Source organism: Melopsittacus undulatus, chromosome 4, assembly GCF_012275295.1.
Source record: "Melopsittacus undulatus isolate bMelUnd1 chromosome 4, bMelUnd1.mat.Z, whole genome shotgun sequence".
NCBI lineage: Eukaryota > Metazoa > Chordata > Aves > Psittaciformes > Psittaculidae > Melopsittacus > Melopsittacus undulatus.
In genome coordinates this window covers 8,942,128-8,967,793 of record NC_047530.1, presented here as the reverse complement: position 1 = coordinate 8,967,793, position 25,666 = coordinate 8,942,128, and the positions used below count along the sequence as shown (strand labels likewise).

The 25,666-nt window shown below is 38.4% G+C and overlaps 1 protein-coding gene across 1 annotated transcript in view; it reads right to left on the bottom strand.

Annotated features, from left to right (window-relative positions):
* The window catches only part of STARD9 (StAR related lipid transfer domain containing 9), a 106,622-nt gene that overhangs the window by 35,130 nt on the left and 45,826 nt on the right, over positions 1-25,666 (bottom strand). The window contains exons 4-20 of the mRNA XM_031044536.2: positions 23,291-23,407; positions 21,281-21,313; positions 21,130-21,191; positions 20,432-20,544; positions 15,481-15,550; positions 12,893-12,965; positions 11,904-11,971; positions 10,259-10,356; positions 9,850-10,050; positions 9,355-9,452; positions 8,495-8,572; positions 7,594-7,668; positions 6,721-6,900; positions 3,727-3,778; positions 2,703-2,840; positions 1,784-1,866; positions 699-802 (exon numbers count right to left, since the gene is read on the bottom strand). Coding sequence (XP_030900396.2) covers positions 699-802; positions 1,784-1,866; positions 2,703-2,840; positions 3,727-3,778; positions 6,721-6,900; positions 7,594-7,668; positions 8,495-8,572; positions 9,355-9,452; positions 9,850-10,050; positions 10,259-10,356; positions 11,904-11,971; positions 12,893-12,965; positions 15,481-15,550; positions 20,432-20,544; positions 21,130-21,191; positions 21,281-21,313; positions 23,291-23,407 — 1,643 coding nt within the window. The remainder of the gene's footprint in view (positions 1-698; positions 803-1,783; positions 1,867-2,702; positions 2,841-3,726; positions 3,779-6,720; positions 6,901-7,593; positions 7,669-8,494; positions 8,573-9,354; positions 9,453-9,849; positions 10,051-10,258; positions 10,357-11,903; positions 11,972-12,892; positions 12,966-15,480; positions 15,551-20,431; positions 20,545-21,129; positions 21,192-21,280; positions 21,314-23,290; positions 23,408-25,666) is intronic.

Sequence of the window (25,666 nt, the reverse complement as noted above, 5' to 3'; positions counted from 1 at the left end):
CATTTGAAACACTAGCTAATGTGTTTCAATTATGTTAATTCAATTCAATAATGTTAAGCAATGCGATATGCACAGTCCTGTCCAAGTGATTAAAAAATAAATCAACACCAAAAAAATCTACTCTCTGAACATGGTCTGAAAAAATCAGAAGCATTCTGCTGCTTTGTCAGGTTAAAAATGGGAATACCAGTTCTGTGCTATACTGTTCACAGTGGTCTGGGATTTCTGCAGGTTTTTCCACGGCCATCAATAAAGTACCATGACAAAAGCTTCACCTCTGATGTTTCCACACATATAAAGAGCAATTTGATATCTGCTTCTGAAGGTCATTAGAAAAACTCTTATTTTTAAATTTTTCATATTTTTTACAAAGAAAGCAACAGCAGTGATGGGTAAAATGTACCTCAGTAATGAAATGAAAAGAAAATCATTTTGTATCGAAAGGTATCACTGCAGCAAATGAAAAGCAAATGCAGAGATTAGATATGTTAAAGAGGACACACAGAAACACACCACCCAGGGTGGAAGGCAATTCACTTGATCAGAAGTATGGCACTGGCACTTGTATTTAATCACTTGAAAACATGATGGGACCTTTTTTAGATACAACGTAGTTTTTTCCTGGACCAAGCCTGGTTTCAGACATACTCATTTTCATCCCACATGAGAAACTATTTGTCAGTTTGTTTTAAACTTACTTGTCAAGAGAAGAAAGGACATAGTGAGGAGAATGTGTGCAACTTCCATCCAAGTTGAGCCAGTCCAAAGCTCCACAACTCAGAATGGGTGAGGTTTCATTAATCTACAACACACAAGAACAAGAAGAAAAAATATCACAACAGCCCAGAAACTTCCAAGTTATCATAAATACTGCTGTTGCCAACTACTGCGTGCAATGCTGCATAATACCTCCCATGTGAGTTTATAATCTCACACTTCTGCTAAGGATTTGTTACTGAGTGCACCTCTTCTTGTAGCTCTGTTTTAATGTACTGCATGCTTCGTTAGTAAAGAAATTAAGAATCAAAATAAATGGAAGTTAAGCTCCTTAATTACAGAAGTGAGTACAAAAGGACAGTTGAGTGGAAAGTGTAAAATGTTACTCTATGAAAGCAAATTCTTACTAAAAGAGGTTGGCAGTATGGTTATGTCCTAAACCAGAAAACTTAAATTCATTAAGTTAGCTTTTTTAGTTACATATGCCATTCATTTTAAGAATTATCTAATTTTTTAATTACAAAAACATATTGAACTACCTGACCAAATTATATCTTGCAATAGTGAGCTCCTGAGATGATCATATCCAGAAATACTTTACTTCTGGAGCATGTAACAATTAAGTGCTTTTAGAGTCAACAATACTCCAGTGCTTAATCCCATATATTTTCCTTTACTTCTAGCATACGTCATTCAGGATGGTGAAATGACAGAGATAGAAGATAATACAGAAAATTATCAAATGTAGAAAGATTCTTAATTGGTCTTTTCACTGCGTCATTCTGCCTGTCTGTTTCAATGACTTTCTGTAGTCACAACTAGGAATAGGAAACACTAAATTATTCAAGGGATCTGCATAATCTTTTGCTAAGCACATCTGAAAGAAGCGCTAGTGTCCTCCCACAAAAGGTTTAGTGTCATTACAGACCATTAAGTGGAGGAAATGAAGCAAGTGAATACGATGATGAGAAGACATATTACCTGCATCAGGCTTGCTTTTAAGAGGGAAAATAACCAGAAAAGACAAGGAAGAATTAGGAGACAAAAATGCAGGTTTAGAACTTACTGATCTTCTTTGTCTTAAGACAGCAGCTTCTGCTGGGTGATTGAATCTAAACTTATGAGACTTGCCAAGGACAACAAGGGCCCCTGTGAAAAAAAGTAATGAGAAAACTTCAGAGACATAATTCATCAGACAGTTGGTCCCTAGGATGTCAGCAGTTTCTTAACTCCAGTATACAGATTATAGCACATACAGACTACTACAGAATTTGCCACTATGGAACAGCAGAGTTCTTCTGTAAACAGCATCCAAGCAAACCTATGTTGGAGATCTTCAACATAACAGTAAATTCCCTGTTCATATTAAAGACTGGCATGACTTCATATAAATAAAACATAACCAGCCCACTGCTGGAAACTTGTTTGTACACTGTCTTTTTAAGAATCCAGATTGTGCAGGTTCCCAGAAACTGGATATATTTTCTATTTTCTTTCAAACACCCTGAAAGCATGGGAACCTGATCCATTTCATCTGAGCTCATTCACCATAACCTATGACTCTGTGGCTAGTACCCTCCATCTAAACACACTGTGAAAAAGTTGAAGGTGATTTCAAGCATATTACAGATTGTCAAAAACCCCACTAGTGGTCAGCTGGCTTTGAGCCGGTCTCTACTGCTTTCCATAAAAGCACATTTGACTACAGGTCTTTGCTTTTCAGAAAGCTACAGACTACTGCTACCAAGAGGGCTTAATATTCTTAATATTGTCACCTATGTCTTCATTTTACTTTCTGTGGAATGTTTAATTTATTTGTTCCAGTCTAGAAGTTCTAGCCATGGATCAAAGAATATGGTGCTAGACAGCAGTAGGAGATTGCTGCCTAGGTCTTAGATCTGGATGAGTGCCATAAATCCTAGTCTCTAAACTCCAGTGGTAAATTGATTATAATGCAGCAGTCAGAGAAAAAAAGCAAGCCTTACCTTGTGACAGACGACATGATCCAGTGACTTCACATCCATTCACAGTGCAGTGTGCCCCCTGAACTGGTCGCAGTGTCACAATCCCACAGTTGTTGTCTATCATACAATGATCCTTTTCAATCCACTGTCCCTGCAAAACTACCATGTATAGATTTGGTTTACCTCACGTGTTGATAGGGTTGGTTCGCACTATTTTCCTCAGAATGAAGTACCACACACTATTTGACACTATGACTACACACTTCGTACCTCAGAGGTGCAGAACAAGGAGATTAAATAGTCTTGATTCCTACCCAGTTACCCAATATTACAGAAAAAAACATACTTGATCAAAAATAGTGAGATTGATCTTTCAGAGTATTTCTGTTTCTGGAAAATTATATACTACTTTCTGATTTGTGAGTGATGTGCAAATTCTTCTGTTGTGCTGAATTTTCTTTCTGCTATTATGGCATTTATTATTTATATTTTACTAACCTACTGGCAGAAAATAATCAAACTTAACCAAACTTAGCAGAACTAATCAAAGCTGAGATTCCACAAAGTTGCCTATTTTGGTATAAAGTTTCAACTACTATAATTTGTTAAAGTTAAGAGCAGGAATGAAATGCAATAAAAAATATTCTGAATAATTTGGATTTTATACCTGAAATACTCTGCCGAAGTAGAGTTGAAAAGTATTTTTAATGTCTCATGATGACTTGTGCCACTAGTTTAGGATAGCTCATAACAAGATTTCCATGCTGGATGAAGGTATTTTTAAACTCTACTGTAGCATTTCACAAGTGGGAAGAAAATTCTGAAGAGATCTCAAATCAGACAAGACCATTGGCTTTTTTACCATTTAAACAAAACCAAAAAATAACTGATTTTAGCCAACTTAGAACAATTATTCTTTTGTACTCACCTCCTACAAAGAAAGCTGACAAACCAATACATTACCTAGCTATTACACATGACAAATGTAAATCTTTTGGTTTGACCAGATCATACCATAAAATAACTTGTAATATGATTCTCTTACCAATGTCTTGATCTTGGTCTGAATCACTTCTTCCAATTTTGGTTGTTCCTTCCTAAAACGAGAAAAGAGCTAATTTAAAAGTTACTGAAAGTGTATTACATACAATAATTAAAAAAGTTTTGGTAGAGCATCCTAACAAATACGTGAAATAAATCACCTGTGAATTACTGAATTGTTCAGAGTGAGCTCTATCTACTGCTTTGCAATACTTCAGCCTGCTGTCCCCTACAGTGATGCTATTACTTCTTATCCTGTAACTATGTCAGATTGTCCTATTATGACTCCAGTAGATAAAGTAACTCCCAGAGGATGATTTTTGGACTGTGCTTGATAAATTTTTTGAATAGGAACACACATTCTGATGCTTTGAACTTTTACAGTGAGACTTATGTATGCAGAAATGAGATAATTCTTTTCATAAATAATCATGTAGGAAGAAAGAAGTTGCAAAATTATTTGGTTAACTGGGCTTTTCAGATACAAAAGCAATAGAATACCTGTTTTTTAAGGGAACTTTCATAGATTATGAATTCTTCAAACTAAGAACTAAACAAGAATCTCTTTTCTGAAACTTAAATGACATTTATTGAAATTCATCTTGGTGATTATGGTATGGTATATGGGCAAGTCCCCAAACACGAAGATTCAACAACTTCAAAGAAAAGTTCTTGCTTTCTGCCTAGGAAAAAAAGTCTTCAGACCAAGCAGGCTCAAAGCATATTGTGGGCCAGTAACAGAATAGAGACAGTATTCTTAAGGTACAGTGCAAATACCAGCAAAGAGTCATTTAATACTATGAGAAAAAAAAACCCCCCAAAAATCAATTAATGTGACACCTGCCTAGAATGTTCCACTACCAGTTCTATCTTCTTCCTTAGGAAAATAAAGCAAGATCATTTCCCAGCTCTGAAGAGACACTACACTTGATTATTGTAAACTGATTAGTGAAGGTGCTCTAAAACGACTTTAGTGGCAACTCTTTCAGTCATACTAAGATTAATTATGGTCACTAAACTACTTGATTTTTGTGCTCTAATTAGAATAAATTGAATATGCTTTCTGCTCCAAGCATATCATAGCCCTGATTTAAAGATTAAGCAAAAAATAGTAATCAGAAGCCTGGAGACTGGGAAAAAGGGAGTTGTGCATTACTGAAGACAATGCAGTTACAGGTAATTATGTGTAAATAACAGCGGTTTTGTGCACTGGAGGGAAACGGAATTATTATCATTCAGTTCCTCACAGAGCTTAGCTGTCTGAGCCCATTAACAGACCTCTTGTAATACAAGCCCTGCTTAGAGACCCTTGCTAGAAAGACCGAAATCTGGATTGTGTCCAGTGACCCTGCTTTGGAGTAATTCTCAAGTTAGGTATCAGCTTAATGTTCAGTGGCCTCAACCACAAAATACCCACCTGGCTTGGCCACAACTTGAAGAAAACTTACAATCCATATTGCATTTGTCTTACCTCACATAACCAAGTGAGTTAACAACATGTATTTTAGACAAAGAGAAGTAAACCAACTCCTAAAAGTCTTCTTTACCAATTATATTCTTGACTAAGCAAAGAAATATTGATTGTAATTTCAAAAGAAACTTTTTTCCCAATGTACTGGACTAACTCTTTGCTAACACAGTTCAATTCACAAAAATGTATTGCAGCAGTATTGCCTCACGAAATTCACAATAGTATCCCAGTTGGTGGAGTGCTTCTGTAAGAGTTTAAGTACAATTAACAACTGCAGCTGAGAAGAAGGGGACAGATACAATACAAGCAAACTGAATCAACTTATAGAAGAAAACAAAACAAAACCTGCCAAAACCCAGGTCCATGTTGATTTCAATTTTTCAAATGCTGTTCCTGAGCTAATAACTTAAATATTTATACTCTTTCCTAATTTAATATTAAGTATTCTACCTGAAAAAGTGAAAGACAATTCAGATGACGTGAACTCACAACTTCATCTTAACATATTGAGGTACATCTTCAGATCTTGAAGTGCTTTTACATTGTTTCCCCCTTCTACAGCATTTCCTGACTAAGTGTAGAATTCCCAAGGCACATTATAAAACCATAAGGACTGAGACTGCTTTCCCCCTTCAGTTTTGGGAATACTCGAACTTTCAAAGAGGTTTTTCAAGAATATCTTTTTCTAAAACAAATCCCATATTTTAAGCTATGTGAAAAGCTCAGTGAAATTACAGGGAAAACACAAATATTTGTTAATGAAAGCCAGAAAAAAAAAAAAAGAAACCTAAGAAGGTTTTCTTGAGCATAGGCACAGCATTGATTAGTGCAATTAAGAGCTTGGCATATCGAGACACTAAAAGCATAACAAAATGTTTATTCTACATGGTCTGAAAGCTGCTGCCATGACTTCTCTCTAGAAGTGCAATGTGAAGTACTGTTACATGCTGAAGCCCTAATATGTAAGGAACCAGTCACATTTTACCTTCTTGCTGTTCAGATGAAGGTAATAGACACCAGAGTCTAAAAGACGCAAAGCACAAAGAAAAGAAAAGGCAGCATCTAGGAGCAAAGAAAGAGGGGACAAAGATGTTAGTGTGACAGACAGACACTAATGACTTCAGAAGGTGACCCTTCAAATGAGGCTTCTCCATTAATAATAATAAGTATCTGCAAATTACTTAAAGTGTTGTCAAAATTAGCATGTTTAACATTAACATAAGATTTGAGTAGTTCAAGTTGCACGTTGATCAGCTCTAGATATCATTACTTGGTCCCTAATTATTACCTGGTATGATTTCTTTGTGCTGGCATGAGACAAATTAGTAAGGCTTCTCTTTTCATATGATAAAGAAAAACATGATTTCTGTTTCAGATAGGAAAAAAAAAATCCCTGATCCCTAAATTGTATCGAGTAGCACAAAAACTAGATTTGGATTAAGATACTTTATTAGATCACAGAATCAGTGACACGATTTTCAACTATATTTAACGTATTTTTTCCTCAGTATGACCTCAGTATCTCACCCTGAGATGATATAGCACTACTCCTGTGCTGAGGATATCGTCATCCATGGCCATTAGATGAGGTAAACTAGAATCTATTGTTACTCCAGCTTTTTTTTTGTTGATATCCACGCTGTATTCTTCCATGATGGCTTTCATGTCTGTCCACTTGCTTGTCCAATCTTTGGTCAATTGCTCAATCTTAAAGAACAGAAAAGAAAACTATTTCACTTACTAAACTGGTTAATTTTTCTCATACAGAAGTTTCTTCAGAACAACATTATTTTTTTTTCAGTTACTGGGTACAAAATTCTTTCACTGGTAGCAATGCAGGTGTATTTATAATTGCAGTACATTTCTGCAGCAACAAAAAAAAATCAGGTAAAAACTGTACTACCACCTAGTGAAGCAGTTTTAATCTATTGAAAACTCATTCCCAGAACGTAGAAAGATGTATGATCATACTAACTAGTTATTTTGCCTGTCTTTAAGCAAATCTTGACATTAAGATTTCCAAAACCTTTCAAGGTCACTAGTGATCAAATCTGGTAATTTGGTGACTGCACAATAATTTTCTTTGAATAAACTGGGGGACTTTAATATTAGAAGAGCTCGGTATAGTTATTTACTGTGATATGTCAAGACAGCTTTCAAACAAGGAGTAGATTGTGCAGACTTAGTGATAAGCAATGGACAGTATCTCATCAAGGACATGAGACTTTCACAACAAATTGGTAGAGAGCACCCAACTTGCATTACAGATGGCAGTTGCCTGCATATTCAGAGCAAACGGGAAAGAATTAGGACACATTTTCAGATTTCGGAACTACAGTAATGCTTTTCCCCCAAGCCAGTGGAACAGGAGAGTTACAGCATCAAATAGCTCATACACACCTTCATTTCATTCTGAAGAACCAGCTCGGTCAGATTTCCATCCCTGTCATCGCTCCAAGAAGGACTGGAATTCCTCTGTACAAACAACAGCCACCAAGATGTACATGTTAATTACCTTATCCACAACCAGCAGGTATGTTCTTTCACTCCAGGATTTCAAGGACATGAATTCAACAGAAACAAAGACAAAATACACAAATGTTTAATGCTGTCTTATAGCATCTACCCTACGTCTCTCTAGGTATGGCATGCAAGTTCTCGTGAAAAACTGGTGAAAGTGCATTAATAGAGAGATACTTCTGTGTAAATAAATCCTGGACTATAGTTCCAGTCTCTCCCCCCAAAAAACATGCTCTCTCCCATGGCATGGAAAACAAAGGTGCTATTATTATTATTATTACAAAGGAAGAAAACAGAGTTTCAGCTATTTTGTGAGGGCTTACAACTTCATTTGGGGTCAAAATGTGTAGGAAATCTCCAAAGTACTGTTGAGGTCTATTACTTCACTTCTTTTTGGGAAGGAGGATTGTAACAAGTCTGGCAGGGAAATCACATCAAAGCTTAATATTTTGTACTGTCTTGGTGCTTTCATATCTCTACAAATAAAATACTTCTATTTCATGATATTTTTGGACAACAACACCAGCTGACTCCATGAAAGGCAAGAAAATCCTTCCTAATCATTACACAAATGCTTATCCTTCAGGATTATCAATATAATGACAGAAAAAAGTGAATTGACAGAAATGTAGTTAGCCTTATAAACATTGTGAAATCACAGAACAGTTTAATTTCTCTCCAGTTACAATAAACATGGTAAGGTAAGCAGATAAGACAAAGTAAGTGACTGTAGCTACCTAAAGCTTGATTAGAGCTCCAGCTGGGAAGTGTTCCTACGTACCAGTTCAAAGCTCATCAGCATAGTTTTCAACCTATCAATTTCTTCCCGTAGTTCTCTGATCAGTTTTACATTTGCATCCTGAAACATTGAGACACAGATGTTGGAAAAATCATTCTTTAAAAAATTCTAGCTAAAGAAATCAATACAGAGCTGTTCCAAGCCCTGGGATGAGAGAAGAACAGGCACACTCAAGCAGTGCTCCTTGGTCCATCCACCCTGCCAGGCCTCTGGAATATACTGCCTAGGGACAGGTGCTTCCCATTTTTGATGGGTTTTTTTTCCCCATAAACTCTGTCCCATCTCTTTTCTAAACACAGACATAACGTAATATTTGTTCCCAATGTAACAATATCTGGATACATCACTACTTTTATGGATTTATCTTCAAAACAGGTCAGAAAAATGCTGTTATTTCTCTCATGCAGAGAATAGAACCAGACTAGAGGAGACTAAGTGAGAATGTCACCAACCGTGGTACTAAAATCCCTTCCAATTGATACACAAAGCATTTCCTGTCTGTGTGGAGGCATTTATCTCACTTTCAGTGTAAGCATCTCTGCATAGGCAGTTTCTGGAGACCAGCTTTTTGCAGACAGTTCAGGGAAACTCTTGAGTGAGAGTCAACTTTCTCTCAATTGCCAGTGACACTTTGGCTCAGGTAGGTTTGCACTGAGGGGAAGAGGGGATGGAGTCAAGGATCTAGTGTGGGCTTTCTATAATAGCCGGGGTCCTATTTAGCTCCCATTAACATGGGAAAAGGGAGTACGAATCTTATTGAGAGTGCAGATACAGCAAATAAATCTTATATAATACACAGAACAAAACAGAACAAGAATGAAAAGCAGAACTCTAAGCCTCACCTCATTCACTCTGGGCTTGTTAATAATGTTTTTGGCATTTGAAGCATATCTCAAGGTACTCATGGTCTCATTGTAGCTGGAGCTGGCAGGAGAGATAGCTACCGACAGAAAACAAATAAGAAAGAAATAGTATTTTAAAAAGCAACCAGTTTAACCCATCACTTTTGAAAAAGGTGGATTTTTTTAGTCTTGCTTCTTTAAAAAACAAAACCCCAAAATTTCCTTAGGGGTAATTCATCAGGCCCATAGAAAATGTCTTCTCAAGATTGCATTTATAACTGAATAACACACTTTAAACCAAAGCTATGACCTTGAAAAGTCTCTTAAGCTTAAATTCATGCACAATCAGCATGCCTTCTCATTTCCTTGAGTATCCTATGAAGTATTTATGAAAACCAAGGAGAGTGATATACCTGTCTTCTCACTGGAGTAGAGATGTATTTTAAGTTGGTAACGTAGGGCAAAATTCTAGCAGGGAATAGAAACCATACTCACTGGCAATCATAATGGTCTTGGAGTTGCCCCCTAGACTGTCCTTTAGAAGCCAGGTGAGGATGGAGTCACGGTATGGGATGTAAGCCGGTCGCCTGGTCCCACTGACACTGCTTGTGGAAGGACTGTCTGCATGACTGCTGTCCCCTTCACTTGTTATGGTGTTTATGCTCTGACAGCTGCTGAACATCTGGGAATTTTGTGCTGAAGGAGAAATACCACAGAGCTCAGGAAAGGAGTTTTCTTTTTCTATTTAAGTTTCTTAGATGTCATTACAGTTTATGAAGATGCCACATAGCTGTTCTGTTCAGCTTTTTGTTGTAAATATGGAGAAACATTAAGATAAAACACATGGTGAGGGAATCCTAGGCTTTTATCACTACCCGTCAATATAAAGAACTACTATGCTTACCTAAAGTGGAGATGACAATTCCAAGTGTAACTAATGACTTGTTAATATTGGCACCTTCGGTAATACGATCTTTACAGTAACTGGGATCAGCTCTTTCGCTGTAGCACACAAGCATGTAAAAGACAGTGCAAACCAAACAAAAATGCTTAATTATTAACATACAATCAATATGAAAACATTACACATTTTCCTGACATACAAGAAAACAGAAATTGCAGGTTTTGTAATTAAACCCCATATGCTTTGAATAATTTATACTGCGCTCTGGCTCAGAAAGACCGAAGAGCCACGAACAAAGGTCATTGGCATGAACTACTGTTAAACACCCACCAAAACACAAATTTAAGCCTGAACTGGGCAACCCAATCATAGGAGCTCTGAATTAAGAAAACCCCAACATATATTTAGAATTCTGCAAGTCTAGACTGGCTCTGTGCAGAAGTCTGTATATCCCCTCAATAGTACTTCCTCTGTTCAGACATACATGGCAATTTACGTTCTTGAGAAAGGAAAATGTCCTGTTCTCCAACTGTTCTATAACTCTTCTTTCTGTTCTCTGTCACGTCCAACATAACCCCATGTTCCTTACTGAAATGCACAGCTAAGATCAGACTCTTACAGACTTTGGAACATGAACAACATAAACAGTGAGATATGACTATTTAATCCTGCTCATGCTAGGCAGCCATGAGGAATACATCTCTTTTTTTCTCTCTCTTTTCAAGCTCAGATTTGCTAATTCCATCAAGAGCTACTAGAATATCCACTTAACAAGAATATAGGGTTGAATGGAACTACTTAAATGCTGCATCAAAAAGAGCGTGACCAGCAGGTCAAAGGAGGTGATCCTGCCCCTCTACTCTGCTCTCGTGAAACCTCACTTGGAGCATTGTGTGCAATTCTGTTGTCCTCAACATGAAAAGGACATGGAACTGTTGGAACAAGCCCAGAGGAGGCCACGAGGATGACCAGGGGGCTGGAGCACCTGCTGTATGAAGACAGGCTGAGAAAGTTGGGACTGTTCAGCCTGGAGAAGAGAAGGCTGAGTGGAGACCTCATAGCAGCCTTCCAGTATCTGAAGGGGGCCTACAGGGATGCTGGGGAGGGACTCTTCATTAGGGACTGTAGTGACAGGACAAGGGATAATGGGTTGAAACTTAAACAGCAGAGGTTTAGACTTGATATAAGGAAGAAATTCTTTACTGTTAGGGTGGTGAGGCACTGGAATGGGTTGCCCAGGGAAGCTGTGAATGCCCCATCCCTGGCAGTGTTCAAGACCAGGTTGGAGAGAGCCTTGGGTGACATGGTTTAGTGTGAGGTGTCCCTGCCTATGGCAGGGGGGTTGGAACTAGATGATCTTAAGGTCCTTTCCAACCCTAACTATTCTATGATTCTATGTAACAGCAGAGTATTGGATCTTAAGATCCAGGACCTCTCTTTCCCAATGAAATCAAATATCTAATGCATAAGAACAGAGACAGAAACAATAGAACAGATGACAGACACAGCTCAATATTCCTTGTTACTGTATACAAAAGTCAGGCTTACTGTTAGCTTAATGAAGTTGAAAAATATTACATTTCATCTTTCAGGCAGTACCATCTTCAGAGAAAATTACCTGTTTGACCTTCAGTATGTTAATTACCTGCCTGCAAGGTCCACTAAGTTGATCTTGCTTGCAATTTCAGAGGGGAGATTATTCTCCAATATAGCCTAAAGACAAAAATGTAAATAAGGAAGATTACTCCTCTTAATTAACAAAAATAAAATAGATGTGCTCATTTGTCTGAAACTGAGCTGTACATGACTGTCTCACTGCCTTTCTTTGTGACCTTGACCCGTTGACTATGCTCAAACCATTAACTCAACAGCTTTCTCACCCAGCAGAGAAACTACCCTCTTATGCCGATTTCCTCTTGAAAAAAACCCTTACTGCCTAGCGACTGTGAAAGGCTTTCTTGTAGATCTTGCAGTTATTTTCCACTAATGTATTCCAAAGGTCTTTTGTGAAACTACTGAAAAATAGCCCAAAATGTTCTGTGATTACAGGATGTTAGAAGTGTGAGATAGAAAAGGTCTATTGGATCACTGAACAACTTCCCTGCCAGGGAAGGATATAATTCCTCCAGAGAAAGGGTGCATTGTCTCTGGGTTAGTAGTGGATGCCAAATGCTAAAGAGATGAGCACATCTGAAAAGCTGGACAGATATAAAATTTTGGTGTTAAACTAATGCCATATTTCAATTAAGGATTCTAAACATAATATAACATCAAACGTATTCACATGTAATTTTCACAGCATCATAGAATGGGTACTACATTTCAAAGGGCTGATTAAAACTCCAAACATTTCTTTTTATGGAAATCTTTGGCATCACTTCTGACTATAAGAACATATAAAAGAAATAATACCTCAAAGCATAAAAGAACAAGAATATCTCAGTAAACACTCAACACAACAAGCAGTCTAGGAAGTGTAACACATCTGCAGTGTGATCCAAAGGAAATAAGTAACAGCTTCTACAAAGATTATTACAAACAGTGCAGAACAGTGAGAAGTAAACAATGCCCAACACATTGAACAACACTTTTTGAGAGCAAAGAGAAAAGGAAGATGGATTATTTTTAGCTAACCTGAGTGTAGTGGATGGTGAAAATAGCATGGGATCTGCTGCTAGCATTGTGAATATGTGTAGCTGCTGTGATTCTAGAAAGAAGAACAAACCATTCAGTTACAAAGGTTTATTTCCCTGTGTTCAGGAAAAGCAAAAATAACAGCAGAAACGAAGACGAAGGAATGTGAAACTTGGAGACTACGGGAGGCTGTATTCTTGGATCTGATCACACTGTTTGGCAGAGGACCTGGAAGGGCAGAAACTAAGGGTCAGTTGGAGGTGGTTTTGTCCACCAGCAGCACTCTGAAAAAGTATCTTAAAGCACCTTTATAGCAGAACTGTAAAGTGTTGTGTGAGGTAGAATACAGCAGAGAAGTACAGTCAGCAATGGCATCATACAGCTCACCTCTAACACCACTGAGTATACTGGCCCAGTACATTTTCTTCATATTGTTCCCATGTGCAGCCTTTAGTATCAGTTTTGCCAAGCTTGCCCTCAACAACAGCAGGCAATGTTAGTAGCACAGACAAGGACTTTGGAGGCATGGTTTTGTATTGAACCCAGCTGTCAAGAGTTCAGCAGTGACCAGTTGCACCAGATAGCAGAGAGCTTGCAGCTGTGGGTATACTGCTGAGCATCAGACACAGGAGACCAAAACCAGGACTCTCCTCCCTATTGCACTCTGCTTCCTACACCTTCACAGCCACGTAAACAGGCACTGCCAAAAACTACAGGCAGTCTAACACCTCACGGTCATATGTTAGCCTAAGCTGAGGAAGCAGGAGAACATGAACTGGTCTCCAGATGTTGGGGGAGGAAAGCAAACAATTATGTGAAGGGCAGAAGACAAAATACAGCTCTACAGTGGGAAAAGAATATAAGGGAACAGCACTGAAATTTATAAAGCGAAAGAGAAATAGAATGTGCACCAGGATTTGGAGGACAAAGTGTTAGCGCTCAATTCTCACCTCTGACAATACTCATAAGTAGAGGACAATCACAACCCACGTGAGCATTTTTATGGGAGAATGTGTTAGGTTTTTATATGTTATATTTCATCACAGCATGTGGTGTACATTTTAATATTTTGAACTGCTCTAATAGTATTATCTAGACTCATTGGTTGCTCAGCTTAACACAGCACTAGGGCTATGCTTATGGAAATAGGGAAATTTGTATTTCCTGCGTTTTAAGATTTTGTTCTTAAGCATTTGAGAACTAGGTCTTGTAAAGTGTTGAGAGAAAATTCTAGCACTGGGAGCAACAACAAAAATAATGACCGCCTATGGAAAATCATATTTGTTTATTTTGTAATGGACAGGTGCAGCCAGAGCAGGGCTGGAGACAGCCTGATAAAACTGACTGGTTAAAAATATGCCTTCAATAAACTTTGCTTGTTGTTAGTACAGGAACTGCCCTCTCGCCCATGAAAGGCACCACCCATGTTCAAGCAAAGTTCCCCATCCTGTATCATTCCTGCATAGTCAGACCTGGAGCAGTCATGCTCATTTGGCATCACTTCTCAGATTGCAGGTGGTTTAAATTAGTCTGTTTGCATTTACAATGTGCTATTTCATAAAAATAAAAACAATAGGTAAACAGCAGTTTCCTGTATATTCCAAATAAGTTTTTGGAATATTCCTCAAAAAAAGACAAAACTCCTTGGTTTCATGCAAGTGATAAAGTTTGAAACTTCAACATCACAAAACCACACAAAATACTGAACCTCTGATTCTGTTTTCTCTGCGTCTATTTCCTTAGCAATGAGACAACTTGGGATTTTGGTGTTAGTCTGAAAAAGACTCTTCTTACTATAGAATTGCATTTACTGATTGCTATAAGCAGAAGCAGCAAAGCTCAGTCCTGCTGTATATTCTGTTTTTGTGATAATGCAGCTTAGTTTTATTTACTTCTCAGCATCGCTGATATTCTAAAATCTTGATCTCTTTAATGATAAGACTTAATATCAGTTTTGGAGCTGTGATTTGTACTTGGAGGACCCTTTACAGCAGTTGTACTGATGTCCAAGGCTCTCTGCTGAAAAAGTAAGGAAGTGTCTTGACTAAGGAGAGCCAAAATCATTGGCTTCATTAGTAGTTCCCACAGTTCTCTCATAGCAAATGTGCATGACCTGTACTAAGAACTTAAATGCTTATGCAAGTCAAAGCAAATAATTACAAAACAATTACTTTTATAAATTAAATACAAACAAACAGTCTTCTCAGCAGTATTAAATCACTAAGTTACACTAACAAGTGAGCTGAAAGCCAAACAGTCTAAAGTGTCAAGAGCAAGTGGAAAAGAAAAACTTAAGTCTGTTTACAGCAAAATGTTTTCCTGGCATGCATTTTTCATCCCAGACAGATGGTTGAATTTTCTGGGTAAGTCAGCATTGGATCAGGTTTGAAGAAACAACTTCGTGAGTACTTGTGGCTCTTACTGTGGATAATATGAGGGTATGTAACATCTTATGTGCACGTCATACACAGCAAATCTGATATCCTATCACAAAAAGCATTGGCAACAGTCAGTAAAATGAACCTCAATAAAATCAACAGATGGTGAAAGAAGTGTTAAAGAAAAAGCTGGTTTGTTTTATAAAATACCTTTTAGCTATTCCTTCTTCTAGAAGTTCTACAACTTGCTTGTAGTCTGTAACTAAATGTTGCGTCAATCCTGTCAAAGATTTCAAAAGAGTTAAATGCATATTATTTTTCAAGAAGTTTCAACCAGTTTCCCCAACAACAGGAGCATAAGGATGCTGTGCTGGGAGGCCAGTCTGTGCTACAAGCAGTCTTTCAACTAGAGTAACCATTTCATTTAAAGATAAGATGCAGCGATGCAGATAAAATCCTTCAGATGCAGTGACATCAGTACAAGAAATGTCTTTTGCCTTCAAAGTACAGGCCTTTTTACAACTTGTCAGCAGAAAAATGGTATGTAAAACCAGTATTACTGAAATTCCATGAGAAATTTTCAGCTATGTCACTGCTACTAATTGGGTACAGATCCTGTAAAGAAGTTTTTTGCCATTGCCTCTGGATAATGGCTCTGCTCAAGCAACAGAATTAGCAACCAACCCCTGAGAATATCTACCATTTACTTAACTAGGTCTGAGCCTGCAACTCATGAGTCTTCATGCTCTTTTCTCCCTAGAGTGGACATAAATAATGATATGAAACATCTGTCCTTTTCAGATCTCCTGCTTCCAGTTTTACATTTATTTGATTTTATTTTTAAGTGGGGAAAAAACCCCCACTGAAAACAAATGGAAGAAAATACTGCATTGAGAGCCTGCTGTGGTGGAGCGGTGGCTGTGACTAACAGGGCCCCGGAGGAGGGCAGTGTGCAGCTGCGGCACTGCCAGCCCCTTGCACAAGGCAAATTCCAACAGACACACAAAATTAACCTCCCCAGGCTTGTATTTCACAGAAATACAGTTTAATATGTCTCGTTTGGATTTTATGGTCATGATTAGTTATCGCTGGTACTGCAGTGACTCCTAAAAAAACCACCGGAGCTGTGAAGCAAGTCTTTGTCTTAAGCACCTAATAAAACACTCCTCTGCATAATGTTTTACCTCACAGCTGGAATCCAGGGCTACTTCCTCCCCCTGTACTGATTTGGGTTTGATTTGTTTTATCACAGGCCAAAAAAGAGTGGAGGAAGGCAGAGTACTAAAAATCTGATATATTTGGATAAAATCATTTACCTACTAGTGTAAGTAAAAATTAATATAAAATTCAACAATACGGAAATAAGAACTTCTGGCAATGTTAGAGCTTATCCTTACATCATAACAGCTTGTTCGACTTCAAATCACAGCATCATAGAACAATTAGGGCTGGAAAGGACCCTAAGATCATCTAGTTCAAACCCCTCTGCCATGGGCACCTTCCACTAGATCAGACTGATCCTAGTCACATCCAACCTGGCCTTGAACACTGCCAGGGATGGGGCAGCCACAGCTTCTCAGTGAACCTGTTCTAGTGCCTCACCACCCTCACAGTGAAGAACTTTTCCTTATACCTAATCTAAACTTCTGTTCCAGTTTGAGCCCATTACCCTTATCGCTACAGACCCTGATGAATAGTCCCTCTCCATCATCCTTGTAGGCCCCCATCAGACACTGGGAAGCTGCTATGAGGTCTACAAGCAGCTTCTCTTCCTCAGGCTGAACAGTGGAATGAAATGAATGCAAAATCTAAGGCAAAGATGGGCATTTATTTTAGTCTGAAATACACATACAGAGAGGAGGGGGAAAATATTTTTGGATCACCCACACTTCAAAAACCTCTTAGCTGTAGTGTGTACCCTACACACAGTATAGGATGATTCTCAAACAAAAGCATTTCTTCTGCTCTCTGGTGTCCCTTTACAATGCATTCATTCCAGAAATCATCACATTTTCCATTTGAGAAAGAGGCCCATTATTTTTCCAACAGCAGTGGGATCTTCAAAGCTCAGGGTATGGAAACTATCATACATTGTTTTCCCAGAGCCTTTTTCAGGGTTTCATTTAACTGAATAAAAATCCAGCTATAAAATGAAGGCATGGAAGAAATTCTTACCTACTTACATTTCCATAAGTACTGGAATAGTGAATCTAGTGAAACATTTAGCTTTTCAATAAGGCAAGTGAAACACTGTGTTTCTGAAAAGAAATGACAAAGTGTTCTGCTGACTGCTAGAAAAAGAAAGGTGACTTTCAAGTCCTGTAGAAAGACCAAAAACACTTGCTCATCTAGAAATCTGCCTTGGAGTAAGAAAGGATCTCCCCAGAAATCTGTCTCAGAGTAACAAAACAGATTGCATCATTTCCTGGTTTAAGAGAGGCCGATTCCTTAACGGTGCAACCATCTGTGAGGGAGAAGTTTGAAATGATTCCAACCCCAAGCACTGAAACACTTTCAGCATTTTAAAGGCTACAATCTCACAGCCTTTACGTGGAAAAAGGATGGGCTGGAAACTATTCAAAATACTTAGAGCTGGGACTTCCTGACTGGGCTTGCAAATGGAAAATGCATTGCCCAAAGCCATCTAAGCATCCTGAAAGGGGTTAAGTCTTCCCATTTTCATCTTTGTCTGTTCTTCACCCAGTGCTAACTGTACTCTGGATATCACTGATAACAAACACACAACTAAAACTAATGGTACACTGGGAAGCTCCTGACCAAAATCAGCAAACCTTAAAATCACTGATGGCTTGCAAGAAGTATAAAGCAAATACAGATGCTAGCCCTTATCATACTGTATCTATAGGGAAATAATGGGAAATTTCTGAGCTTTGCTCATGTTCACCATTTTTATTTCTTCCATACAGCGAACTGCCTGGAAGGAGAATAAAAACAAAATACAAAACAAGCTCCCCTTCTAGCAAGCTTGCTGAGAATTCTGATCTCAGCCATCTGCTATTGGAAACAATATACTTGCACATACTCTCTGATGCTGCAGAGAGACTACATATAACACTGCCAAAGACACCTTCAGCACGTAGATGGCCCTTATTACAGAGATCAGTAGTTGTTGACTGCAGAAAAATATTACTCCAATTGAGAAGGGCATTTTGTACCAGTGTTGTGAAACACTTCATTTTCTGGAATCTGACCTTAATGATATCCAGCTGACTGTACTCCTCATCTGCATTCAAAAGACCTCTGGACCTGCTCATTGCTGCTTACTTTTGATGTGAGCTAATGAGTGCAGCTCCAAAAAGAGCCACATAATCACATCTTCTTTTTTAGTCCCTCTCCCCAAAAGGCATCAGGGTTGCCTCAAGTAAAGCAAACTGTTACAGTTCTTAATTAAACAAACTACTTAAGCTCATTTAATATATACTTATATACACATATAAGAAAAAAAAGAAAAACCCTAGGCCATCTGACTGTTGGCCTAAGCATCTAATTGACTAACAGCATCTAATTAATCTGATACCTTCAGCAGATAAATTACTTTATTTTCCATGCATGTGATCAATTTTTCTAAAAATGCATATTTATCATTAAAATTAAAGTTTTTCTTACAGGCATTAGCATAATTATTTTTGGAGGCTGTCACAAGATGCAGAGGGAGAGAATCTTCTAAAATAAAATATTCATGTTGGATTTGCAAACATGGCCAAAGCAGGCAAACATTATCTAGATTCATCTTTTTCCATTATCTTTTCCCCTTTATTTTACAAAATCTAATCAACTGGGAAATTCTGTGGGATATTTCAAGAATTTAGCATAAAATTGCTCCTCTTAAAGTTTTTAGCTGTGCCCAAAATCTTTATTCGAAAGGGTAAAAATGAAATTAAAAACCAAACCACAACCAAACAAAACACACAAATACAACAATAAACAAACAAAAAAAACCCCAGAACTGTAAAAGCAGTGACAGATTTGGCCTGGAAGGCTCCAGATGAAGACAAAATAGTGACAAAAGGCAAGCCAGCGCATTGGTAGAAGCTATAACTTCATTTTCTTTTAAAGCAGGGAAACTCAGTTACATGCAGCCAAGGAATCACTGGAGATATAAGGCCTGAGAAAAGGGATGGAAACTGCCAAGGAAGGAAGCGGTTTAAAGACCTTTTCTTCTGTGGTGAATGAGCAGCTGCTAAAGGAAAATAATTAGTATCTGTACTCCACCAACAATGAAGTTGTCCAATACCAAGCAGGTAGAAAGAATCTTGGAAAGACCTCAATAAAAGCCAAATGTCTACAAATCTGCTTTTCAAAGAATGGTAAGTTTGCCATACTAATGAGACCATCAATTCATCTATTTTCCAGCTCTCCTTAAACAGGATGCTGATGGGCTGGGAAAGCACAGCTGAAATAACCAGAATGTCAGATAGTCCCTTGTGTATAGGACCATGTATGTTCAACACTTCCCAAGTGGTTATTTCAAATTTTGAGATGAGGAATTGGAAACAACTGTCTGCTGACATGCTATGACCAATACTGCTGGTGCCCAGGGAATGAGAGCTGGAAATTCCAGCCTCCAATCGCACAGTCAGATCACTCTATCTGTTGTCATATCTTGCCTTAATCTCTGAAGTGAGGACAACAATCTGATGGGTAATGCCATGATAAAGAAAAAGAGAGGGAGAAAAAGTGAACCAGAGAGAACAAAAGGAATTCACAAAACACAGAGAGACAAGAACTCTATTTAAAAGCCAAAACAAATTGGTATTTGATCTAATATGACAGGACCAATAAAATTTTGCATACAAAATGCATAACCCCAGATGTTACTACCCACTTGGTAGCCAGCCAAAAAGCAGCAAAATCTGACACCAGAGGCATCTTGGGAATTCTGCTCACTAGATATAAGGTACCTGGAAAAGGAAATATATGCATTTACTTTCTAAACAAACTCAGTAATTTTTGAAACTTCCATCAGCTTGGAAAAGGCTCTTCCCTAGTAGTCTCCACTGTAAAACTACTCTGTGTCATTTTCCACTGGTAAAAGAGTAGAAGCAATCCAGAATCACACCAGGAACATATGCAAAGATACATACACCCCTGCTCAGCATTTACTTGAAATTCTGATGCTAGCTGTGAAGCTTGCTCTTACCTTGTACATATGGTCCTGTTTCAGGGTGCTCTCGGACTCTAAGTGTGTAAGGTTTCTTTTGGTCTGATTGTTTCAACAAATCTCGGACACGCTCATTATAGATTTCAAGAAAACTGAAAAGCAAAAAAAAAAGTTAAATGCACACAATGGAAAAAAAAGTGTTATTTAGACAATGTAACTACCTGAATCTTTCATGATAAAGTCAACTAATCAATTTTCATTATCCTATTACTGCCCCTTCCCATGCATGTAGAGGGAACTCATAGCAAATTTCCAAGAAGCAAGAGGCATTCAGTATTTATTAAAAATGTCATAAAATGCACTTTTTTAACATCAGCAAGTTCAGATTCCCAGATTTCCAAACATAATGTTTCATTAGATCAATGGGAACAATGACTACGAATGGAATGTAGGATTATGGCTCTAATTTAACAGTTAACAAACAGGAAGTCCATTTTTAATGCACTCCTATTTCAGCTGTATATACAAAAGTGAAGAGACAGCATCCAAAGAACTATACTGAGATGGAAAACTAAATCCAACACTTTCTCATCCTTCCTCTGTGCTCTCCCCTTTGTTCCAAAATTATTACCATCTGAGAAAACAAAACCAAAATAAACTACTCTTTACTTTCTTTGATTATGGGAGTATGTTGTCAAAAGCAGTTATTGTATTGCCCATAACAGCGACACACTTACCTGACCTTTACTCTGCAAGATGCTGTCTGGTCTGCATAATCATCCTTCCTTGCAAAAAGACCCTGCACAAACCAGAAGCTTATGTAAATTTTAAACCCAGTAAGAAAAACAATGTTGCTTAAATAAATGCAAGTGAAATAAAAAGAAGTACCTCACATATACGGGGTGTCAGCCCAATGGATGCCTTCAAATAATAAACAGAAACAAAATTAAACAGTATACTTACTATCACTCTTGCAAGAGTTACTTTTAAGTAAAAGCCAAGTTGTAAGAAAGGGACAGAGTCATAATGTAGCACTAAAGTAATGACAACAGAAATTGCCCTGGAGTGTAGTCAGCACACCATGGCAATTCTGCTACTTCAGCTGAAGGCACCTTGGGCTTGAAACTCTACAGATACTCATGTGCTGTGTAATATCAGCAGCTTCAGCACAAATGTTCTTTATCACAAAAGTTGTCTTAGAGTACTTATATAGCATTGATGAGAAGCTTAGATGTTTGGATTAAATCCAAGAGCTGTTTGGACATGCTTATGTCAGAGGTGTTGCAGTCTAGATGATGCCAGGCCAGCACTGTAACTAGCTTGACTGGTCAGGAATATTTTGGTTTTTCTTTATTCTACTTTAATTTCTTTATGCTATGGCATCACAGAATAGACTTGGAACAGCCTTATGTTCTAGATTTATAAATCTGATCTCTCAGAGAGAATGGGATATGGCCTTGCAGCACCCAAACAAGGTGACTTAGACTTTGCCCATACAGTCTACACTGAAGTAATGGTGTGCTTTTATGTGATAAACTGTTCTTATGACATGATTGATCATGAGTGACCACAGTGCCAACACACCCTATGACAGACTCTATGGCTTAGGTGGCATCTGCTTGCTGAGAAGCATGAAAGGCTTTTAAAGGGCTCCCCTTTTGTAAAAGGGAAAAAGTCCAGGTTCATCAAGCAGACCATCGTGGGCAAAAGTTCAGTTTATACTAAACACTTGTTTTGAACACTGTTTCACACGCTATTAGAGATCAGATCAAAGCAGGATTCTACTGGAGCAAGAAATCACTTTATAAGCCAGAAATCTCTTAGAAACACTACACCTGGAAATTTCCTTAGAAAAATAAGGATAATTTCAAGATGTGGCCAGTCAGGGTTGCTGATACCCAATTTTAACAATTGTTCAGGCTTCCATGGAGTTAAGCCTGATTTTGCAGAAAACGAAGGGAGAATCTACACATGATTTAACAGAATTCACTCATGATTTAACAGAATCCTATTGCTGATGACTGTGGGGAAAACAGTTTTTGAAATCCAAACCTTGCCAAAAGCTCAAGCCCTGACAGAACAGTCTTTTTCTTATCTTCAGGGTTTGAACAAATTTTACCCTTATTTCACCTTTAAAACTTAATCCCATGGGTGTAGGAGATAGTGGTCTACTCACACAAGCTGTTAAATAAAATGTGACTTCTTTAGGGGTATGTTTCACCAACAACCGAGAATATTTATGAATAAAGATCAAATTGCCTTGTGCTGCAGCAGAACACAGGGAATTCTCAACTGAGGATCCTCAGCCATCAGAGTACCAAGATTAAAATGCACTTTAAGTGGTTTCTGGTAGACAAGAATCAAAATATAACAGCTTCTGCAAACAATATTTGAATACATTTCAAAACTGGAAGTGAAGTTTCCACAGGCAAAGGATAACTTCTGCAACTGATAAATGTCTCAAGTAGATAATGAAGCCTGTTACAAAAGTACTTCTCAGGATTCAATCCAGTTTTATTTGTGAAAGTAATTTAATTTCAGCATAGCTCAGACTGCCAAAAATTTCCAAGAATGAATACTTTGTATTATATTGAGTTATGCTTCTAAAACACATGGGTAGCTTTTTGTCCTCTAACATAGGCAGTAAGATTCATAAACAGTAAGATGAAGGAGAAATATTTAAGCTACACCTCTTTTTGTAGTGTTGTTAGGTGATGCTATGTTATTTACCTAAATGTAAAGGCTTAACTCTCATTTTCTATATATAACTATCAAACAAATCATGTATAAAGGATTCTGCTCAACACAAGCACCATAATCACAGCTTAAAAATGAAGCAATGATTCTGCTGGACATCCCACCCTCAACCCTAAGTGTAAAATGAATGGAGTAACTCACAGGTGTTCCCATCATTGTGTAAGTTTTTCCTGAACCTGTCTGTCCATAAGCAAAGAGGCAGATGTTGTATCCTCTAAATGCCCCCGACAACACAGAAGTGCCAAGGTCCTGGAACACCTGAAAAGACCAAAAGAAACAAAATAGTCTATGAATAACATGCCTCTCTCTGCATTACTTGTAGATCTTTCAGCTTCAATAACTCTATGGGAACAAGGATCTTCACAGTATTTGTCTTTCTGGTTAATCAGACACAGTGTTAAGTGCCTAGCATTCACTTGTTAGGTCTTCTCCCAGATGCTGGTAGGCCAAGCACAGTGCTGACACTGAGCAGTAGTGTTTAACTGTGCTTCTTATCTTGCTGTCTCTTACTGCATACTTAGACCATATGAATTCTTAAGTATCTCCCCCACCACATGTTTTACAGTCCTCAGCATAAATCTGGCAGAAAGGCATGATCAAGCCTCTTTGAACCAATGACATTAGTGGGAACATTAGGCATCAGAATTACAGGTCCAAAGCAAAGTGAAGTCTAACCCATAGCCTGCAAGGAGACCTCACCCAACAGTACTTCTATCTGAGCCCTCCGGTCAGTAAGCAGCACCACACGAAAGGCTAAATGCTTTATTTTCTGTTTATACCACACACTTAGTGACATGCTGCCTTCTGCTCACCACAATCAGAGCCAGGAACTGTTACCACCAAATCAGTGCCAGGCTCCAGGCACTTCCAAAGCTTGCACTGGTCCCACTCTGGCTACAAAAGTTGGACCATCACAGCCATACAGCAAGATCTGAACAGTCATTCCTTCTGCTTTCTCTATTCCCTTTCTGGTGACACAGCTGCCCCACATTGTGACCATGCTCTCTGCATATCAAAGCCTCATCACAGACCAGCTGAAAGGACACCTGGTAAGATTTGATATGAAGTGCATGATGGATCAAAAGGAGGTGCAACCCCTTTGGCCTTTCAAAACAATTGTTACAAGTATCCATGTTTTTGCCATTTATGTAGAAAACTAGATAGCATTTAGAGAGAGATAACAGGATTTCTGTGTGTCACTGCTGTGAAGTCTCACTGACTGCCATGTCATTTGCTTCTCCAATGGAGAGATGAATGTACTAAACCTGATAGAAAAATCAACAGTAAAACATATTTCATAAATATACCACTTCACCTAAACTGCCCAGAAAATAGATTAAAAATCTTCTACCAAGAGTTTCCTTTTCAGATCATATTTCAACTCAAACTGAGACAAGATGAAAATTTCTGGCTGAAGAACCAATAGCACTGCCATTCAGCAGAATTTGGTTACCCCTGTGTTATCTGTAAGGGTATGTGGCATGTCAGAGCATCTGCTTCAATAGGATTATCAGATCAACTTTTCTGTTGATTATCAAGAACTTTTCTGTTTAAAGAATACAGAGAAAGCCAAACAAAACACATGGACACAAAAGTAATAGACAAGGGATAACAAAAATAGTGACAAACTCTCCAGGCACTACTGGATAGGCCGTTAAGTAACTGAAGCATAGCTTTGTAGAGGGGCAACCTGGACTTTAAAACCATAACATACGTTATAGGGCAAACAAGAGGAACAGAAGGATTTGGGATATTTGAGGGGACCTGCAGGGCTATGCAAATCTTATTGTGAAATGTTTAAGGTGAGGGAGTCAGGAAGGAGAAAGGGCTGGTCCCATGTAAACAGCAGTAGATCAGTACATCTGTCTGACTGAGCTCAGTACCTGGAGTGAATCTGGGGCCAACATTAAAGTCAGAAGACCTCAGCTTATAGGGCCATCACACCAGTGGTGCCTGCAAATGATGGCAGTGAGTGTCTCAGCACAGGGAGCTGGTATAGCCATGGACCTAAGGAGTGCAGGTCCAGCTACTGGTAGAAGTAAATTCAGGTCAGAAACTGAAGTCAGCCTCAAGTAATATGTCCCCCACATCTATGGTGCCAGCACCTCATGCAAGTAGGAATCTAAGTGTCAGCAATTAGAGTGGAACAATGTGTCTCAGGATCTATGTCCCAGCTACTAGGGTAACTGGAGTGGTATGAGGGTCTCTATCAATAGATGGAGAGGGAACCATGGGTGCCAAGATCTGTGTTGCAGATACCAATTACTAAGGTGGCTGAGGTGAAACAAGTGAGCGTCAGTATAAGCACCTGAGTAGAGAATTGCTATCCCCAGGGCCTGTGCGCCAGCTACTGGCATGGAGCAGGGGGGGACATGACAGACATGGACGGGACGACAGGCAGAGAGCATGCAGGGAGTGCTCATGAGCATATGCACATTTGCTACTCCATGGGAGGCAGTGGCATTATACATGCCTTAATTGTACCACATTTATTATTGGAAATGACTTATGTTCTTT